This window comes from Aethalodelphis obliquidens, unplaced genomic scaffold (assembly GCF_003676395.1).
Source record: "Aethalodelphis obliquidens isolate GAN/ISIS:26980383/991018 unplaced genomic scaffold, ASM367639v1 scaffold108, whole genome shotgun sequence".
Lineage (NCBI taxonomy): Eukaryota > Metazoa > Chordata > Mammalia > Artiodactyla > Delphinidae > Aethalodelphis > Aethalodelphis obliquidens.
The window spans coordinates 430,343-452,055 of record NW_020838052.1 but is presented as its reverse complement, the minus strand read 5'-3'; the positions used below and the strand labels follow the sequence as shown (position 1 = coordinate 452,055).

General features: G+C 40.8%; 2 protein-coding genes and 1 long non-coding RNA gene across 28 annotated transcripts in view; 2 read left to right on the top strand and 1 right to left on the bottom strand.

Moving 5' to 3' along the window:
• Positions 1–6,771, top strand: part of WNK3 (WNK lysine deficient protein kinase 3) — a 144,954-nt gene extending 138,183 nt beyond the window's left edge. For both annotated transcript variants that reach the window (XM_027096790.1, XM_027096789.1), the window contains 2 exons: positions 2,233–2,438; positions 6,442–6,771. In XM_027096790.1, the coding sequence (XP_026952591.1) occupies positions 2,233–2,438; positions 6,442–6,771 (536 nt within the window). The remainder of the gene's footprint in view (positions 1–2,232; positions 2,439–6,441) is intronic.
• On the bottom strand, positions 6,403–19,911 carry LOC113614935 (uncharacterized). The gene is made up of 4 exons (XR_003430782.1): positions 19,800–19,911; positions 13,021–13,067; positions 8,386–8,461; positions 6,403–6,757 (listed from the first exon to the last, which is right to left on the bottom strand). It is a non-coding gene; the product is annotated as an uncharacterized LOC113614935 (long non-coding RNA).
• Positions 19,912–20,083: 172 nt separating this feature from the next.
• Positions 20,084–21,713, top strand: part of FAM120C (family with sequence similarity 120 member C) — a 139,066-nt gene continuing 137,436 nt past the window's right edge. For all 25 annotated transcript variants that reach the window (XR_003430775.1, XR_003430776.1, XR_003430777.1 and 22 more), the window contains exon 1: positions 20,084–20,847. Coding sequence is in view for 20 of the 25 variants with exons in the window: in XM_027096797.1 (XP_026952598.1) it covers positions 20,161–20,847 (687 nt within the window). In the remaining 5 variants the exon portion in view is untranslated. The remainder of the gene's footprint in view (positions 20,848–21,713) is intronic.

Sequence of the window (21,713 nt, the reverse complement as noted above, 5' to 3'; positions counted from 1 at the left end):
TCGAGAAAAGACAGCCTCTTCAATAAGTGGTGCTGGGAAAACTGGACAGCTACATGTAAAAGAATGGACAGCTATATGTAAAAGAATGAAATTAGAACACTCCCTAACACTGTATACAGAAATAAACTCAAAATGGATTAAAGACCTAAATGTAAGGACAGACACTATAAAACTCTTAGAGGAAAACATAGGCAGAACACTCTATGACGTATATCACAGCAAGATCCTTTTTTACCCACTTCCTAGAGAAATGGAAATAAAAACAAAAATAAATAAATGGGACCTAATGAAACTTAAAAGCTTTTGCACAGCAAAGGAAACCATAAACAAGACAAAAGACAACCTTTATAATGGGAGAAAATATTTGCAAATGAAGCCACTTACAAAGGATTAATCTCCAAAATATGTAAGCAGCTCATGTAGCTCAATGTCAAAAAAACAAACAACCCAATCCAAAAATGGGCAGAAGCCCTAAATATACATTTCTCCAAAGAAGATATACAGATTGCCAACAAACACATGAAAGGATGCTCAACATCATTAATCATTAGAGAAATGCAAATCAAAACTGCAATGAGGTATCACCTCACACCGGTCAGAATGGCCATCATCAAAAAATCTACAAACAATAAATGCTGGAGAGGGTGTGGAGAAAAGGGAACCCTCTTGCACTGCTGGTGGGAATGTAAATTGATACAGCCACTATGGAGAACAGTATGGAGGTTCCTTAAAAAACTAAAAATAGAACCACCATATGACCCAGCAATCCCACTACTGGGCATATACCCTGATAAAACTGTAATTCAAAAAGAGTCATGTACCCCAATGTTGATTGCAGCACTATTTACAATAGCCAGGACATGGAAGGAACCTAAGTGTCCATCGACAGATGAATGAATAAAGAACATGTGGTACATATACACAATGGAATATTACTCAGCCATAAAAGGAAACAAAATTGAGTTATTTGTAGTGAGGTGGATGGACCTAGAGTCTGTCATACAGAGTGAAGTAAGTCAGAAAGAGAAAAATAAATACCGTATGCTAACACATATATATGGAATCTAAAAAAATTTTTTAAATGGTTCTGAAGAACCTAGGGGCAGGGCAGGAATAAAGACATAGACGTTTAGAATGGACTTGAGTACACGGGGAGGGGGAAGGGTAAGCTGGGACGAAGTGAGAGAGTGGCATGGACATATATACACTACCAAATGTAAAATATCTAGTGGGAAGCAGCCACATAGCACAGGGAGATCAGCTAGGTGCTTTGTGACCACCTAGAGGGGTGGGAGAGGGAGGGTGGGAGGGAGACGCAAGAGTGAGGGGATATGGGGATATATGTATAAGTATAGCTGATTCACTTTGTTATACAGCAGCCACTAACACACCATTGTAAAGCATTAAACATTAAACATTGTAAAGCATTAACATCTCCAATAAAGATGTTAAAGAAAACAAAAAAAAGAATCCACCTGCCAATGCAGGGGACACGGGTTCGATCCCTGGTCTGGGAAGATCCCACATGCCGCGGAGCAAGTAAGCCTGTGCACCACAACTACTGAGCCTGCACTCTAGAGCCCATGGGCCACAACTACTGAGCCCGCATGCCACAACTACTGAAGCCCGCACATCTGGAGCCCGTGCTCCGCAACAAGAGAAGCCACTGCAATGAGAAGCCTGTGTACCGCAACGAAGAGTAGCCCCCGCTCGCCGCAACTAGAGAAAGCCCACACCCAGCAATGAAGACCCAACACAGCCAAAAATAAAAAATAAATAAATGTATTTGAAAAAAAAGGAATTCAGGCATGTCAATTTACTTTTTCTGGGCCTCATTTCCCCATTATAAAACAAGTGGTTTGGATTAGACTTCTAAGGTTCTTTCCATTTTTAACATTCTGTCATTGTTTTTTAACTCTTCTAAGTATCTGTCTGAGGAACCTGATGATAAGAGTACAGTTGATACTAATATTTTTGAGATACTATTTATTATATTTGACTTATACGTAAGGTGACCATATAATTTGCCATCCAAACAAGAAGAAACTTTTGAGAGTGAAAGAGATACTGTTAGTAATTACACAAGGACCATAGCTTTAAGCCAGAACTAGAATGTCTGGTTACCCTATCTATACCCAATATGTAGTTCTGCATTACTGGCCGAAAAAGAGTATTTGTTTATCAGTTTTAATTCCTTTTCCTGGTTTCTCTGTTTTTTTTTTCTTCTTATAGATCCACTGTGTGCGGCGGAAAGTAGTGCAGCATCATGCCAGCAATCTCCAGCTAGTAAAAAAGGGATGTTCACAGATGACTTACACAAACTGGTGGATGACTGGACAAAGGAAACAGTAGGAAATTCTCTTATTAAGCCAAGTTTAAACCAACTTAAACAGAGTCAACAGAAACTAGAAACAGACAACTGGAACAAAGTATATGAAGTAAGTTGTTTATACCTGACCCTCTTTATTTATGAGAACTAAAACCATAAAGATTGATTCACTTAGGCCTATAGTTATAGTCACTATGATAGAGTGGTGTGATTTGACAACATAGAGACTTTTATCCTTGTCTAGATTCATTATGTCTTTGAGCAAATTAAGTTTTAGGCCAGAGGCCAGCAAACTATTTCTGGGAAGGGGCCAATTAGTAAATATTTTCAAGCCATGTGGTTGTAACTAATCAACACAGCCATAGACAATACATAAACAAGTGGGCATGGTTTTGTCCATTAAAACTTGATTTGCAAAAAGAGGTGGCAGGCTGTAGATTGCTAACCCTTGTTTTAGGCTATTATACCTGAAGGAAAAAAAAAGTATCAAAAAAGAAAGCATCTGGAGTGAGGGTTAATTCAACCTTGTGGTGCAAGAATAATTTGGGTTTTGAGGAAAAGTTATCTTATGTTAATTGTACATCAGTATTCTCATAGCCAATAAGTTATCTTACGTATTCAGTATGAAAAAGAATTTTAAAGATATTTAAACTAGAATATTATAAAATATATCTTAAGTTTATGGACGAGATGTCTACTTAATTGCATATGTCCTTAGTCAGGTGTACAAGCAATTGAAATGTAGAAAGATGTCCACAATGCATTCTGGAGTGGGAAGAAGACAGGTTCACAGAATAGTATATATAGTATTTATGTAAAATTATATAAGATACATGTATATATGCATAGAAATAGGAAAAGCCATTAAAATATGCTGGATGGTGGAATTTGGGCCTTATTTTACTTTGTACTTTTCTGTATTTGAATTTTTAAAGTATCATTTTTTCAAAATGAATAAATCTATTAAAATGTGAATCAGGGCTTAGAATCTGAACCCATATAATTGAAAGAGATATATCTGAGTGTGTGTGTGTGTTATGTTTGTGTACATATATGTGTGTGTATATATAGTCATTGCATGTAGTTTGGTAAAGAGTCTGAAAATACATTTAGTGTTAACATTGAATAAAATTTTTCAAAAGCCTAGATTTTCCAAACTAGTAAGCAGTGTATCTGCTTAAGGGATCTGTGTATTTATATTATTCCTGGCACCGATTTATACACAGATAGTATCACCATTGTAAAAATTGGAAGCCTTTAGAGGCAAATTTTAAGGCATAAATGTGTTTGTGCTGCCCGTGAGAGATCCTCTGAGCACTATGTGAATGGAGGCCTTTGTTGATGAGTTGGAGGGTGGTTTATTGTGGTATAATGAGAATGTTTGGAAGAAGAGTGAGTAGAAAATGGAGTACGAATAAAAGCGGTGAAGGTCTTTATACGGACTGGGGTTCCAGCGTCAGCTCAGTCATTTACTAGTTGTGTGACTTTAGACAAGTCATTTGTGCGTCAGTTTTCATGTCTTTAAAACAGGGATAATACCTTCCTGCTTTGCAGGATTGCTGTGAGGATTAAATGAGGTAACATCTTTAAAGTGCCTAGCACATAGTAGTATCCTATATATGTAACTATTTTTGTATTTTTAGGTTCAGTTGATTATATCTTTGTGTGGAGAGCCCATCTCACTATCTAATGTTCTTGCATGTTACTGTTCTGTGCCTTAGAAAAATTTGTCACAATTATGTGCCAAGCCCTCTGCTAGGCACTGGGTTTGATTAGCAAAAACAAGTATGTTCCCTGTTCTCATGGGACTTATATGCTGGTGGGACAGTTAGATATGAACAGACTTGTATAAATAAACATAAAATTGCAGCTGTAATAAGGACTACAAAGGAGAGATATAGGATACCATACAGTAAGGGAAATTTGACCTAGTAAAGGGAAGTCAAGAAAAGCTTCCCTGAGAAAGTGATGATTGAGCAGAGATCTGCAGGATGAGTAAGTGTTAACTAGGTGAAAAGGGGAGGGAATATGATTCTAAGCAGAAAGAACAGCATATGCAAAACCCCTGTATGGGGAAACAGAATGAAAGGACTGAAAGTAGGTCCATTTGGCTGAAGTGTAGAGAGCAGAGAGGAGTTGGTGCACAGTGAATCTAAGGAGGGTCTTAAAAGTGGTGATGACAAGGAACTTTGTCTTTATTTTAAGACAGATGGATAGCCATTGAAGCCCTAGGGTTGACATGATCAGATTTGCTTTTTTTTTTTTTTTTTTGCGGTACGCGGGCCTCTCACTGTTGTGGCCTCTCCCGTCGCGGAGCACAGCCTCCGGACCCGCAGGCTCAGCGGCCATGGCTCATGGGCCTAGCTGCTCTGCGGCATGTGGGATCTTCCCAGACCGGGGCACGAACCCGTGTCCCCTGCATCGGCAGGCAGACTCTCAACCACTGCACCACCAGGGAAGCCCCAGATTTGCTTTTTGAAAAGATCACTCTGGCTTGAAGCAAGAAGAAAGATTATTGAAGATAAGGGTAGATGTTGGTAGACCAATTAAGAGTTAGTCACAGTAGGCCCGATAAAGAGAAGTTGAACAACTTTTTAAATAACTATACTTCAATTTAAAAAAAAAGAGAGAGAGAAGCTGAGATGAAGAGAAGTGAACAGATTACAAGAAATGTTTAAGAGATAAAATGGACCAGATTTAGTGATGGAACTGATGTTTGGCAGAGGGGAGGTGTCAAGGCAAGGTTTCTGGCTGGTATAACTGGCTATCATTCCAGCATACCAATCATCAAGAAGGGGAACATGAGCAGGCAGTGTGTTTTGGTAGAAGAAAGATCATACATTTGGTTTTGGTCATTTGAATCTGAGATGCCTTTTAAATATCCAAGAGAAGATTAAGTATAACATGTCATCTCCAATTTTTTTTAAATAAAAATCACATTGTTACTGTTTGTAAAATAATAATGTTTGTTATAGAATTTAATCAATGCAGAAAAGTACAAAATTTTAAAATACCACCTTCAAATCCTACCACCCAGAAATAATTGTCACTAACTTTAGATAAACATCATTTCAGATATCTTTCTATGTCTGTATATGAATACATAGAAATAGCTTTACAAAAATGTGATCATACTATATGTGCTATTTTAAAATCAGAAGTATTTAGTTTTACTTTAACAGAACAAAAATACTGATATGAAAAAGGGATTGCTGGACTTCAAATGTTTCTTTTTTACCTCAAGAGATCTTGTCATTCATTCTTGAGTCAAGCTAAAAACCTTTAACCTAACTGTAGTTTGAAACTTTAGTTGAAAGCGTTTTAGCTTGACCATCAATTTACAAGAACTAAGAATTTGGGACTGATACCAAGCTCTCCTTTAAGTAAGAATTATTTACTTCCATTTAGACTTATTATTCCCATGTGCATAAGATTTCAGTAATCTCTATACATACACATAATTACAATACAATATAATAAGAAGAGTCAGGCAGGAATATGTTTTCTTAGTACTGCCCAAAACATAATTGTCGAGTTTAAATTTCCAAAAATATAACAGAAATGTCAGACTTTAAATAGTGAGTAGGAGGAGGTAGGGAGGTGACATTTCTTGAGCACCTACTATATGCCAGGCTTTCCCCTATGCCACTCTAAATCATGCTCCTCTTTCTTCAAAGAATTATGTAGTAACATGGACTACTGTTGTCTGTGGCCCTGAATGAGAGACTGCCTGGGACTGGCAGAAGGAAGTAAAAATTGAAGAGTAGTGCTAGCACGAGGAAAGGAGACACTAAACTGTGAACAGAAATTTAGCAGGGGTCTTGGAGTTAGCTGGAACTGTGTTCAAATCCTCACCTTACTATTAACTTGCTAAGTGGTGATGGGTGTTATCAATTTTGAGCTTCTGTTTCCTCATCTAAAAATGCCTGCCTTGCAGGGCAGTTACGAAGATGAAATGAAATAAGGTATATAACTATGCTTAGCACACAGAACGTTACTCCAAAAATGGTAGACAGTCAGAATAATAATGGGAGAGTAGTAAGGCTAAAAGAATACAGATGGGTAAAAGTATCTACCAAATAAACTGATCTTTTGTTTTTATTTTTTGTTAGAATACTCCATCTACTATGGGCTACACATCAACATGGATTTCTTCTCTGTCCCAAATCCGTGGAGCTGTCCCAGCCTCCTTGCCACAAGGACTCTCACGCCCTTCATTTCCTGGGCCATTATCATCATATGGAATACCCCATGTTTGTCAATATAATGCTGTGGGGGGGCCAGGGTATCCGGTACAGTGGGTAGGAATTTCAGGAACACCACAACAGTCTGTAGTAATTCCTACCCAATCTGGGGGACTGTTCCAGCCGGGGATGAATTTGCAGGCATTTCCAGCTTCATCAGTTCAGAATCCATCCGCGATCCCTCCTGGTCCCAAGTGAATCAGAGTAGAAGATGAAGAAAAAGGAAATGTTTTTCAGAAATATTTCCAGGACACCTAAGATAATAAACTTTCTTCTTCTTGGGTTCTGCCATATTTTCCCTCGTTTTGAGTTTACTTTCCACTATATATTTTTTTCCAATGTAGTATTTGATATAGCTCATCATCCTGTAGAACTGTGCAGTTTGTACATAGAACACTGCACACAGAAATGTTTTTTCACTTCAAATCCTATCCTCTTTGATACTTGATTTTTTAAAAATACTGTTCAGAATGCTTTAATAAGCTCAGCTTGAGCATTTCCATTTCCAGGACACTTTCCATTATTGCTGCTCTCTGCAGCTGGATGATACTTTTCTTTAAAAGGTATAAAAACTATTTATATTCCCCTAACATGGGCAAAGTGAGACCCTCCAACAGCTGGAGTCTTATGGGATTCTTCACGTTTATCTTAGGTTTACCTTTCGCAGAAGGCAGGGTAACTTGCTGCAGGAAATGTTTTGGTATATAAAATTAGAATAACTTTGTCAACCAATATAGAACATGAGCCCTTTTTAATGTGATTTTCTTCCCGTCGTCACAGCAGTAGGAGTGAAGCCTTGTTTTAGGTGAGGCGGAGAGAAAGGAAAAAACAGAACTGTAACAGTTCCTTGATTCTGCAGATACTGTAGCTGCTTTAGGATTTCCATAGTAATTCAAAGCAGCTATCTCTGTTTCTCATGTGCACACTACATTGTTTTTGAGCATCTGAGAGGCATTGGTTTGGCTTGCATTCTTTTGCAAGGGATGTATTGCAGCTGATGTGAATCTCATTTGGGGGGAATCTTAGTGTTCCTAACAAAGAGGATTCAAGTTACACCTCTATTAGTCCATTCTTCTGAAGTGAAATTTACTTGACACAGTAGGTTTTGTAGGTTTTGAGACTTACACATGAAACACTGGCTTTACAGGGTTCTAAGAGATGTGGGGTATACATTGTCCTGCAGTAGATAGTAGACCCTCAAACGATACTATTTAAGTTGCCCTTAGCTTTTTTTTTTTTGGATTACCTTTTTTTCAGTTGTTATAGTTTCCTTGTTAGTATCTAGCATCTTAGATGATTTTAGATCTCAGATGATTTTGGCAGCCTCTTTAGAATCTGAGAGAGATCACTGTCAAGTTGCACTTTACTGGGTTTTATCCAGTTTTAGGAGGAGGGGAGGCAATGTCAAAATATACACTTTTAGTTTTCAAGAAGGTTAACTGTAATAATCTTAAAAGGCTGGTCACAGAGTTACCTAATGCTCAGTCTGTGAAACCCAAATAGAATTCTAAAATGGTATTTATCGACTACCACATATAAAGATGTTTAAAATACTTAGTTTTCGCTCTGAAGATTTCAAGGTCATTTCTAGTACACATTTACGTAATAACAAGTTGTCTACTGGTCAACATTCCAGATGATCACCCAACATTTCTGTTGACAGATTTTCCTCCATATTCCTCTAAAAATTTTACCCCGTGATCTTGCCAGGTAATGAGGAAAACTTAATGGGTGTACCTTTTTTTGCACAGTCTACTTTGTGACATGCAGTACACTGTTTCAAAAAAAACAAATGTGTCTTATGTTACTTACCTGAGGATCACACTCAGCATCATGAAGATTCTGTTGCTATCATTTGGGGGCATCCAGGGCAGCATTTTGAGAATTGCTGTTGATAAGAGCCACAGTTTTCTTTTAATAAAACATATTCTGGTTTGGATGAGTCTTTCTAAATCTTATGTACAGATTCTTCAAATTTCTTCTACAGTATTGGTTTGCAAGTTGAAGTGGTTTTAGGACATTAGTGTAATGCAAATTCTTGCATTGCAATTTTCCATGTGTACAAAAACAATGTGCCTAAAATCCGTAATTCTTTAAAACTGCTTGTGTTTCATTATTAGAGTCAGCTTTGTGTGATTACATTGAGACTTACAACCTTTAAAGTGAAAATACTGCAGGTTTTATGATCCCTTCTTCTCGAGTTGCAATCCTTTTAAACAGTGTACCCCAGGATGAAAAAAGCTCCATGGATGACATGCACAATTACATTTATTAATGGCTGCTCTACATCAAATGTCCCACATTTTGCCACCACCTCTGTTTTATGTATAATTCATCATTCTTTTGCCTGCAGAATTTTGCAGTGCCTTGTAATATTTAGAATCTTTTCAGATTTTTTGCTGGAAAGAAAAGTAGTCTTCTAAAGTTTGAAGATGGTGAGTAGTGTACTGCTGTCTCCATGCTGACTGCAGTAGTTGGGTTAACATATGTATACATGATGTATATGTAACATGTATAAGTTTAAAAATACAGAAAAAAGTGAGTTTGTGCAGAAATGAAGAAAACAGTGTTATTCACATCACTGTGGGTTTTTAAGTTATTCTTTTCCCATTACTTAAATATTTGATTCCAATTACAGTCACTTTGACTGTAAATATTAGCTAGTTTTCTATCTAGGGGTTTTGCATTATTTCATAATTTTGCTAAATCATATGATAGTGCTGTTTTCATCCTTGCTGAGGTACTTCCCCCCCCCCCAGAAATAATTAACTCTTGAGGTAAAGCTCAGAAATTCCCTTCTTACTTAACAAAGAGCCTACTATGTAACAAGGGCCTTCTTCCCATTTCCAACACACACACACAAACCTGTCCTTTCCATTTTCCTTCTTGTAGAAAAAAAAAGGTTATACTAAACCATCCCACTTGTAAAGTTTATTTGGGGGTAGTCTGTGTGTCCAACCACCATGTTTACTTCTCAAAGTGCAAGTCTGATGAATAGTACTGTATCTCCATATGTGGCAATGTGAGCATTTCATCATGAATTACCTGCTGCTATGTTTGTGAAGTTGGGTGTAACATCATAAGAATATGAAACCAGTATTGGTGTAAATCTAATGAAAATAACCCTATGTATATTTGTAGCAGTCTTGAATCTCTAAGGCAATTTGCTGTAGTATAACAAATATCCATTTCGTTTTTCATATTTTTCTTGCCAGTTTTATATCAAGCATGAATTCTAATGGTTTGACAGCAAAATTATCTGTGAAAGTTTAAAAGGCACTTTTCTGCTGTGATTTTTGGATTGAGTGTGGAGTGTTATGTACAGTATGATGGGATGTATCATTTTAGAACCGCAGATTTAATTCTACTCCAATTACATTTGTTTATCTACCTCTTTTTCAGTGCTGTTTTGGGGTACACATGTAAACACTGCCTGTGAAACTTGCTTTTTTGCCTTGATTCTCAGTATTCTTTCAGGTTATAAATCTGGCCTGCTAACTATGAGTTTGAAATGAGAAGGACCATCACTCTGGTACCAATCTATGTTTAAGTGACGAGAGCCACATGCTTCTGTGAAATAAGCTTTGGGGATTTAGGGATGGAGAACAGAGAAATAAATCCAGCTGGTGGCAATATAGGACTTAGTTGTAGAAGTTAGTTGCAAAATAAACAAATGATAAGAAAGTACCTAAATTAGACAATCTGGTGCCTGTAACTTCGTATCTTTTTTTTTGCGGTACGCAGGCCTCTTGCTGCTGTGGCCTCTCCTGTTGCGGAGCACAGGCTCAGGACGCGCAGGCTCAGCGGCCATGGCTCACGGGCCCAGCCGCTCCGCAGCACGTGGGGTCCTGACCGGGGCACAAACCCGCCTCCCCTGCATCGGTAGGCGGACTTTCAACCACTGCGCCACCAGGGAAGCCCTGTAACTTCGTATCTTTTATTAGAGATGCGTTTCTTGTCTGTGTGCCTAAAGGGCTATGGGTTGAAACTGCTTTAACTATCACAATGAAATATTTGACAAATATTACAGCAGTGGCCCATCATTCAGCATATTAGCATACTGCTAGGTATTTGCAATGATATTTTATTACCTTAAAATGGCCATATGCTTTTAGTTGAATTGTAGTTAGTCGTAACTGTTTATCCAATCTCTAAAGTTTATTGGAGGCACTGACTTTCTTCTTTGCTGTCTTCTCTGAGTGATGAAAATGATTCATTCTCTGTTTTTTCCAGAAAACTGAGCAAATGTTTGTAAACCACATGTTATTTGTTTCACATGTTTACTGTGTGTAACACTACAGCATGTTTAATGTTAGTAAATACTGTATTTCAGGCTTCATGTACAAGTACATTCCTGAGGTATACTTGCCATCAGTTTGGGATTCAGTTATTTAATCTTCTGTTTGGTTTAGAAGAATCTTGAGATATTTGAGGTGGTGTGCAGGCCATTTTCTAGAATAGATTGTTCATTTTTAATCCTGTAGTTTACTGGGGACTTGTTTTTTCCCCCTTTATTTAGAAGATGAACCAGTAAGGGAGCAGGGCATAGGAAAGGTCATTGATTTGGTAAATGTAATTTCTGGGATTGAAATAAAAAACCCACAAACAATCCAGACTGTAAAATGGTGACACTCAAACTTGGTAAAATCCTTTGAAGTGAAGTTAGTATGAAATTTTTATGGAGCCAGATGCTTTCAGGTCACCCTGGAAATAGTCTTTGTATGTGAAGGATGAACACAAACATTGGTCAGGGACCTTGACAGCCACCATTGGCAGGGGCCTGGGATAGTAACTAGGTTACACTTAGTTATTTTCAACTGAGATAGCTGGAAGATTATATAAACCAACAGCTCCCATTCTGGAAGGTCTTCTTTTAATTAAAAAAACCTCTAACAGAAAGGCCAAAAGTCAAGCAAGAAGGGGAGAAACTGGGCTCTTGAGAAAAAAAAAAGTGCCAGTGAAAAATAAAATTCCTAAATGTGTGCTTGTCATCCTTCCAGTTTTTTTTTTTAAGTTGCATTTCTTCTCCGTTATAATTTAAGATTTCAGATTGAGGTTTGTGGTCCAGAACATACCCTCAGCAGAAATAGTGACTGATTGGAAAGTGCAGTTGTTCAAGGTCTGTCATGCTCAATCACTTAAAGCTGTAATTTGTTTGATATGAATATTAAGCATGTAGACCTAGTGCAGCATGGGAGCCACTCAGGAAGTTTATGCAATTAATAAACTTTCATGCATAATTAATTTACTATGAAGTATGCAGAATTTCAGCCACTTCTCTACACTTAACACTTAGTTGTATATGTGAACTCTCCTTTCTTAATTGGGGAATGTAGCATTATATGGAATGTTGTTAAACCTAATTTTAATCCTTCTTGACATTAACTTTTATTATTTTTTTGGTAAACCAAGTGATCTGCCTTTAAGCAGTTGTCTGATTTTGGTTCTTTGAAACTGTGATTTTTATTTCATTTGTATCCAACCATTTGTTTTGTTTCCTGGAAATTTTGTTTTGAAACAGAAAATAAAGGCTGTGTTAAAATGAGTATGTTATCTTATTAAAACGCTGTCATAGTCACTGCAATCATCTGGCTTAAACTGGTTCTTCATTTACCAAATCTAATTTAGCAGATTTAAAAACTTTAGTCCTATAGATATGTTGGCTGAATAAACTAAGCTGTGTGTTACCTCTTGATTTATAGCTCCAACAGATTTTGAGTTGGACCCCTTGTCCTCACTTGTCAATGAGCCATAATTGGAACAGTCACTACGATTTACTGAGTACCTACTGTGTTAGTTAGGCTTGTGATAAAATTCATAAAACAATCCTATAAGCTAGATCTGTTACTGTCTCTACAGAGAAAATTTGAGAATCAGAGAGATTAAAGAATTTACCAAGGTACCATAGCTAGTAAATGATGAAGCCTGGATCCAAACCCAGGTCTGACTCCAAAATTCATGGGAAAAACCTCAGGCCATACTGACTCTCAGATGTACTGTAATAATAATACTCAAAATACATTTAGACTACGTTTTCAACTAATTATTATGATTAGTACATACACTTTTCATATATCTTTCATGAGGTTATGTCCAGTGCTTGTTTTATAATTTTAGGAGAAGTATATGTTTATGGTACAAGCAAGAATTCAAAATGTGCCCTTTGTGTAAATTTATTAAGGAGTATTTCCTTTCATATTGACAGTGTTTATGGTCCACCTTCAGAAAAAAGTGCATTTGGAAATCTCCGTTGCACATCTTTCATTTACCACACTACAGTGACTTGGGAAACTGTCAAATGAGGTCAGATCCCTTGTTCATTTGATAATTTAGGTAGAAGAATCATGCATATGTTTATGCAAACAGCCCTGGAGGAAGAATAAGAGGCCTATCAGAAATATTCAAGATTAGATGAGGATTTGTAAAGTGTTTTTAAAAATCTATTACCTTGATTTTATGACAATGACTCCAAGGTATTCTCTCCTAGGTGATCCCTAAAGGGAGGATACAAGGTACACAGTTGAACAAACACAGGTTTTTTGACTCACAGACCCCTCAAACCTCTATTTTCTCATTTGTACAATGAGGTGGTTGTGAGTATTAAATGAGATATGTCCCAAATTTGCTAATTGTGCTTATTGTTAGACATCTCTAGTGACTTTCACAATAAACTTGCACTTGGGAAACCAGACTGGTTTGGAAATGGGCCCTGGTTCTTATTATAGTTGCTACAGATACCACTTGGAGTTCAGCAGACCTGGATTTGTATTCTAGCTTTGTGAACTTGGAAAATTACTTAACTTTTTAGCTTCAATTTCCTTATCTGTAAAAAGGATAACTGCTTCACTGGTGGTATTTTGAGACTAAATGAAAAAACATAAAGGGCTTAGCACTGCACCTGGCACGTAGTAGGTCTGCTCAAATAATAGTAACAGCTACTGAAGGGACCTTACATATCACTAAGGAGGAAACAGTCATAGAGATGTGACAAAACTGAACTCAACCTGTGAGTCAACGTGAGGTCTGTTGGTGAAAGATTGGGTATTTGCCCCAGTGGTGCCAGATGATGTAAAGTGAGGTTCAGAGATGAAAGTGTTTAAGTTGGGGGATAAAACACCATAAAACCCATTTAAAATGTGCCATCATTAATGAGCACTAGATTAAAAGAATCAGATGAAAGAATTAAGTCTGTGACTAAAGAATTTAGAAGGAGCTGAAATAGTAGGAGTTGGGGAAAAGACGGTGGGTCTTAAGACAGGAGCTCAAGACAGAAATGAAATAAAGCATAGATGATGGTCTGAATAGGAGCAGGACCTTGGGATAAACAGATGAAGAACTGGAAAAGACTAGTTCACATGCCTGTTACAAATTTGTAAGATTTCTCCATTCCAGTTCAGAAGTTCTCATCGCTGACTGCATATTAAAATCACCTGGGGAGGTATTTTTAAAAATTAGTGTCCCTGGGCTTCCCTGGTGGCGCAGTGGTTGAGAGTCCGCCTGCCGATGCAGGGGACATGGGTTCGTGCCCCGGTCCGGGAAGATCCCACATGCCGTGGAGCGGCTAGGCCCGTGAGCCATGGCCGCTGAGCCTGTGCGTCCGGAGCCTGTGCTCCACAACGGGAGAGGCCACAACAGTGAGGGGCCCGTGTACCGCAAAAAAAAAAAAAAAAAAAATTAGTGTCCCGGTTACACAGCAATGTGAATATACTTAACACTACTGAACTGTATACTTAAAAATGGTTAAGATGGTAATTTTTCTGTTATATATATTTTACCACAATTTAAAAATAATTAGTGTCTGGGCCCCATTCCTATAATTAGTATTGTTTTAAAAAGCTCCCCAGGTGATATACTAATATCATATTAAACTAGCTAGGGTTGAGAACCACAGTCCTTGCTTCCTTTACTAATCAAATGACCTCCCTGCTATTATTGCTGGTTCAAGAAACACAAGCAACATAGCAGCCTTATTAGACCTTCTAATGAATTATTTACTATTACCATATAAGCTTACAGCCTCTCAAACAGCCCCCAGGGATTTGGGCAATAGATAAAGCTAAGTGGGCCCCTTGCAGAAACTGAACAGCTAGTTACTACTTAGGTGGAAGATATCAGAAGATTGAATCCAATATGAATTTTCGATGCAACTTCTTTATGCTTCTCTCCAGCCTTCATTTTAATAATTAAGGTTTATTAGGTGCTTACTGTGCCAGTTACTATGCTAAGCACTTTAATATACCATTTAATCTTCAAAAGTTTCTGAGGTAAGTACATTACCATCTCCCTTCTAAGCTCCTTGACTGCCTTGAAAACTGTTTTCTCCTAGCCCAGCATTATTCCTGGCATGTAGTAGGTACCAAATAAATCTGTTGAATAAATTAATGAGTCCCTATTTCATAGATACAATAAGGGCTCAAGAGGTTAAATAACTTGTTAGTTATATAGCAAATAAGGAGTTGAACTGGTATTGGAGCCAAGATCTCAGCTCCAAAGCACACACTTTAACCACTATTCTGTGACATCTACTGTCCCTTTCTACTTTCAGGGCTTTGGCCTCTGTTATCTCTTCCCTCTCTATGGCCTATGCCTAGCATAAAGTTTCTCTTGTACTATATATGTTAAGATTCTTGTTTGTAAGTAATAGAAACCCAGTTTGAACAAGCTTAAACAAAAAAGAGGGATTTATTATAAAGATGGTGGTGGTGTCTCAAAACACCCAACGATAGTGCAGATGGGCCTTAGGAACATAAATCAGGTGCTTGAATGCAGCCAGGATTTTTCATCTCCCCTCCTCCAGCTCAATCCCAAATTCTCTGGGAAGGTACATAAAGAATAAGCTCCTGGTGCAACCATGAGGGTAAGGTAGAGAAAGTGGTAGAAAAGGGGTACTGGGGAGACAAAACAGACGTTTACCTATAGTCCTCCGTTTGACTGCCCCGTAAACACATATGCCATTTTCCCCATACCTACAATTCCACAAATGTCCACACCTAACAATCTATGGACAACTGCAAGTCACATGCAACTACTGTATCCAGAGCAACGGCACAGCATGGACATGCCCCTTCCTCATCTAGTTCAGTGGCAATCTAAATGTGGATCGTCTTGATCCTGCCACTCCCTGATAAACTTAACTGCCACCAACAGATCTAACATGCAATAGTAGAGAAATATCTAGATTAACCACTAAGTTCCCTTTTATGAAAGGAGAGGGGCACAACTTTATCAGCCACCAGTCCAAGTGTGCACCATTTCCACCTGGATAGGAAGGAAGGAAATAAAGTACGGGTATAGAAAAACTTACGGGAGTCATTTTATTGATGCTTCTTTTTGCTTTACCAGTCTGTACTTGGGCCTGCTCTAGAAGAGCAGTGATTCTCAAACGTAAGGGTGCATTAGAATCACCTGGAGAACTAGTGTGACCTGCAAAAACTCTCGACACAAACACTCCATTCAAACACCTACACTAAGAGACTAGACCAAATTTGGCTTCTAGCCTCCTAAGTCGGAGTCTCTGGGATGACCCAATTTCCATCTGGAAAAGCTCAGGCTGTAAAAAGAATTTATAGCTTACTCTAGCTGACACCTGACAATAGACCCCTGACCTCCCTTTCTTAGAGCATTTACCAAAAAGGGCTTAAAATTATGACTTCTGTCCCTTTGAGATGTATATGTATCTCCTACAACTCCAGAGTGTGTGTCTCAAGGACCATTCCTTTGAAATGTAGTCATCGGGAAGGCTAGGGCCTCTGTCTCCCAGTAACTGTGGGAGGATATAATCCTAACTTAAATAATTGCCAGCTAGCAGACACAGCTAGCCTAACTGCATTTACGCTGGCCAACTCTGTAATTTTTCACTTCCCTGACTCTACTTGAGCCTCTCCTCGCTCCTCCTCCCTCCTTTTCCCTTTAAAATGCTCAGTCACCTCTGCACAAATGGGAATGGAGCTCTGCTTTTTCCCCTACTATCAGTAATTGAATAAAATCTGTCCTCATTGCTTTAACTAATGTCAGGCTTTGTTTATCTTTGACACCATTTAAACCACACATTGCTAGCCCCACCCCCAGAGTTTCTGATTCAGGAGATCTGGGGTGAGTCCCGAGAATTTACATTTCTAACAGTTCCTAGGTGCTGATATGCCGATCCAGGGACCATACTATGAGAATCACTGCTGGCTCATGGTCCCTGTTCACTAGATAGGATTTTCTAGTGATACAACTTCCTCAAAACCTCATATTGTAAGGCCAACTGGCCCGAGGCAGGGGAACACAATCAGATTCACAGGTTGCATCAGACCGAAATTCTCCGGACCACCCAGTTCCAGAAACTGCCCTGGAGACATTCCGGACCACCCAGTTCCAGGAACTGACCTGGGGACTTTGAACCCGGCCCAGCTTTCCCGCCTTTCGAGGGGCGGGACTAACGGTCCCCCAGGATACCCGAAAAGACCACCAAATAAGGAATACCCTACGCCCTCCCAGATTCACCACACCCCTTTCCCTTCTTCCCCTATAAAATCTTGCCCAACCCTCGCCCGGGTGCGACTGCTCTGGCCCCATTCTCTCGGACCAGTGAACCTCGCCCAGGAGCGCTCCTTAATAAAGCTCACTTGAAGCTTTCCTCTGTTTCGCGGTGCCGTTTGTTAAGATCCGACCTTACACATATGACTGCCTGTTAATTTCATTTGAGGGGCCTCACAATGCTAATAACAAGTGCCAAGAACCTTGTCAACTTATGCTCTTTGAATCTTCAGATTTGCTAAAGGGAATAATCACCCTGTTGCAGGTTTCTATTTATTTTTTTTCTTCCTTTTTTTTTTTTTTGCGGTACGCGGGTCTCTCACTGTTGTGGCCTATCCCATTGCGGAGCACAGGCTCCAGACGCGCAGGCTCAGCGGCCACGGCTCACGGGCCTAGCTGCTCCGCTGCATGTGGGATCTTCCCGGACTGGGGCACGAACCCGTGTCCCCTGCATCGGCAGGCGGACTCTCAACCACTGCGCCACCAGAGAAGCCCGGGTTTCTATTTCTTAGCTCTCTACCTAAAGACTTGGCTCCTTCTCCCTGGCATTATGCTCAAGGTCTCCAGTGCAGAGCGTGGATAGGAAACAGGTTGAGTTCAACGATGTGAAGCCTCTCTTTTCCGATCTGCTCTGGGAATGTTACACTTACCCTCTCTTCCTTGCATTCCAGCTGAATGCATGTACAGAGGAAGAGATCATCACATTTGGGGGAGCTGGAGAACAAGGAATACTGTGGTGGCTTGTAAAGATAACCTCTTTCCAGTTCGTTGGAAACTGGATGCCAGTTTCCTAATTAGTGGAACATTTAAAATGAGACAATAAATCAGCAAAGCCCATGAATATCTAATCATTAGCAACTGCTAAACTCTTGATATAGGCAGGGCTGCTCTGCTTTTGAGTCTCAAGAGCAATAAGCAACTGCTTCGCTGCCAAATAACACAGAATGCCAACTTCCAATTAACGATATGGGAGATCTCCAATCTTTGCCAGTTCCATAGTTTAGGGTCTATAATTTGCCACACCCCATTTCTGGTACCAGTTCTTGAATTAATAATTTTTTGGTCATGAGTAGTTTCTAACCCAACTCTATCTTAAAAATAGTAAGGATATGAGGTTGCCTCAGAGAAACCAAGGGCAAGAATGCCTGAGGAATGATCTAGAACCTGGGTCTTAAACACGATGAAGACTCCCTATCTCCCATCTCTGCTCTAGAGTCTGCGGTTTTTTCTCTTCCTGCAGACCAGCATCTTTTACTTTTGTCCCTCTGATGGGAAAATTGACTACTGACAGCTTCGAAGTTTTACACTTAGAGAAAAACTGATCTCTCTGGTCCAATTCCAAATTTCTAGGGAATGAGATTCTGATCGACCCAGCTTGGATTCGTTATCTACCTTTGACCCAGTCAGCGATGGTTATGGTTAACATGACAGTTTTTGTAAATGGGGAGAGGGTTAATTCCTAGAAAAGGAGGGCTGAGTAGACAATCCAACAGGTGTCCATTATACTAGAAAACTTCTATTCCTTTCATCCACCATCCCTTCAAGCCACTATTCCCTCCTTTCACTGCTTGTTTTCACAGGAGTTATTTATGTGCATTGCTTCAACATCTACTTATTCTTTGCCAATCTGGTTTGTTCTATCTCCACTAGTCTTTTATGATAAATTTCTTTATGGAGCTTGAAGATTTTTCAGCTTTTGTATCCTAATACACTGTTCTCAGATTTCATTCACCCTGACTACTCTTGAGTTCTAAACTTTTGCATTCTTACTCGGCCTGCCATTATCTCCCACCTTCTATTAAGTTCCAAGCCAGATCTGACTGCTACGCACTGTTACAGAACAGAATAGATCTTGTTTTCTACCCTCCTCTGGTTTAAACAGTGTGCCCTAAACACCAGTCAGCCAGAAGACTGGTCTATATCTGAATCAAACAAGGAGAATGCTGAAAATATTGAATAGATTTTCAAAAGATGATTCTGTACGTCTGGAATTGGAGCCCTTACCGCTATTTTTCTAGAGCTCCCCGACAGATCGATTCACAATGTTTGCAAACAAAGGTCCTAACCATAGGACATTGTAGCTCAGTGAGTACCAGAAAGGTACAACTTGTAGCTTAACTTGTGTTGGTGCTTATCTCCCTGACCAAAGAGCTCCTGAGTACAATGGATATTCGATTTCACTTAGTCTCTGCATTGCCTTGGGCAAATAAATTATACAATTTTCACCATTCATAAACTGGGGCCAAGAACTCTTCCTCAAAGAATTACAGTAGCTAAAAGTTAAGTGGATTGTTACAGAAATGGTGGTTATTATTTTTACGTTTCATATGTGTCCTTTCTCATTCATTAAAAGCTACGCACATTATTCCCTCCCCCCAAAGGAAAATTCTTCCTCCTGGGAAATTTTAGCATACTTTAGCTGAATTCAATTAAACCACTCTACTTCCTTTCCCATGATGCATCACTCCCCCCCAACTCCTTTTCTTGGGAAAGGCGGTAAATAGCCTGAAGCAACTCGGTGGATGCGAAGAGCTGGAGTGCAAATCCTAAACGCATATCACGCCCCTCCCCTTGAGACCCAGTGAATGCAAGGGCTGACAGGGGTGGTAATCTTGTTCCAACACTGTATCCCGAGGCCGTAGAGGAGACTACAACTCCCAGAATGCCCCGCCCCGCTCCCCCTCCTCCAGCTAGAAAGCGTGTACCATAGAGAAGACGCGGTAACGTGGCTCCTGGAGGTAGAAGTAAGAGGCTTCACCCCTTTTGAAGCGGTGAAGAGCGGCCATAGAGGGATAAGAGAGAAGTGACTAGAGGCCGTCATCGCTTTTATCCTCCCAGCCTCTCGTGAGTCCGGTCGGCCTCACCACTCCTCTCCACCCAAATCCAGTCTGTGGTCTCCTCCCCACGCCTCCCTTATTCCCTCGCTAGCTCACCCCGCCCCTCGGGAATCCTTTGCCCGCCCCCTCGCCCCCCGCGGAGTGCGCACGCGCCCGCCCCCAGCTTCGCGCCCAGATCGCCGCCTAGCCTGCTCGCGCAGCCGCCGTCTCGTCTGCCCACCGACGAAGCATGGGCGTCCAGGGCTTCCAAGAGTTCCTGGAGAAGCGCTGTCCCGGGGCTGTTGTGCCCGTGGACCTCCTCAAACTCGCGCGTACGGTCTCGCGCCAGCAGCAGCAGCAGCAGCATCGCCCGCTGCCGCCTACAGCAGCCCTAGCGCCCGGGGCTCCACGCGCCGCCAGGGGCTCCGCGCCTCTGCAACCGCCGCTCGCGCCCGCTGCCTTGGGTGCCTACTCCGGGGGCGCGGGGCCGACTCGGCACCATCACCCCGCTCACCACTTCCACCATCACGGCCAGGCGCACCCCGGGCTGCACCCGCCGCCGCCGCCCCCTCCGCTGCCCGGGGCCCGGGTGCTGGTGGACGCGGGCTCAGCGCTGCCTCGGCTTTATGGCGGCTACCAGACGGATTGGGTGTGTGGCGGCCAATGGAACGCCATGCTGGGCTACTTGTCAGCGCTATGTCAGGCTTGTGCCTATCCCGGCGGCGACGGCTTGGAGCTGGTGGTCATGTTCCCCGGGGGCCTGGGCAAGGACCGGCTGGCCGAGTGGGGCCGTCGGTGCCAGGCCGAGCGGCAGACAGCGCAACTGATCGTGGGACACGTGGGCAACAAGGGCACCCCTCCTCCACGGGCCTGGTTCCTGCCACCGGCCTGCCTGAGCCACTGCGTGAGGCTAGCGCTCATCCGCTTCCGGGTCAAGGTGAGGGAGGGGCCGGATCTTAAATAATACGCCCCACACCTATTCCCTCCCAACTAAACACCTAACCACCCACCCACTTACCTGTCTCCCATCCACCCACTCAGCGCCCAGTCAGCTAACCCACTTGCCTAACTACCCTCGATCATTTTATCCATCTACCCAACCCTTCATACCACGCCCTACCGATTCGCTCACCTGCATAACCACATCTCTACCCATGTCATCTCAATAACCCCCTTTATCCAATTGGCCTATCCCTAGGCTTTAGCAGAATTTGTTTTGTAGCCCCATCTTTCTCCTGCTGTCTTCTGCCTCAAGTTGAAATGCCATTTTCCAGATTTTTCCAGTTGACATCTCTCTTCTGTGTCTTTTTCCAACCTTGCAGCAAATCAGTTAAACGTGTTAATTGAGCACCTTTCTTCTACAGCTTTTCCCCGAATTTTGAACCAGTGCTTCTTTTGCACCCATCTGTTCATTCAACCTCTTTCATTTCAACATGTTTCTACCTCATCCTTCCTTAGCCTAAACAAACGAACAAACAAACCCACTGGTTCAGTCGCTTTTAAACAAGTATTAACCCACTAAGAGTAAGGGGTTTAAAAGACATGTGAGACATGGTTCCTGCCCTTGGAAAATCAAATATATACACAGGAAACATTTATTTAATGGTATAAATGTGTATGTGATTATGCTTTATGGTACAGATTGGTACCTGTTTTGTGTGTGGGGGGGGGATGTCTGTGGGCTAAAATGGTCAGAGGAGGCTTCCTTGAAGAAGTTGGACCTCACCTGGGTCTTCAAGGATGAATTGGATTTGAATTGGTTACAGGTTTGGGAAGAGGCTTATTTAAGCAGGAGAAAGAAAA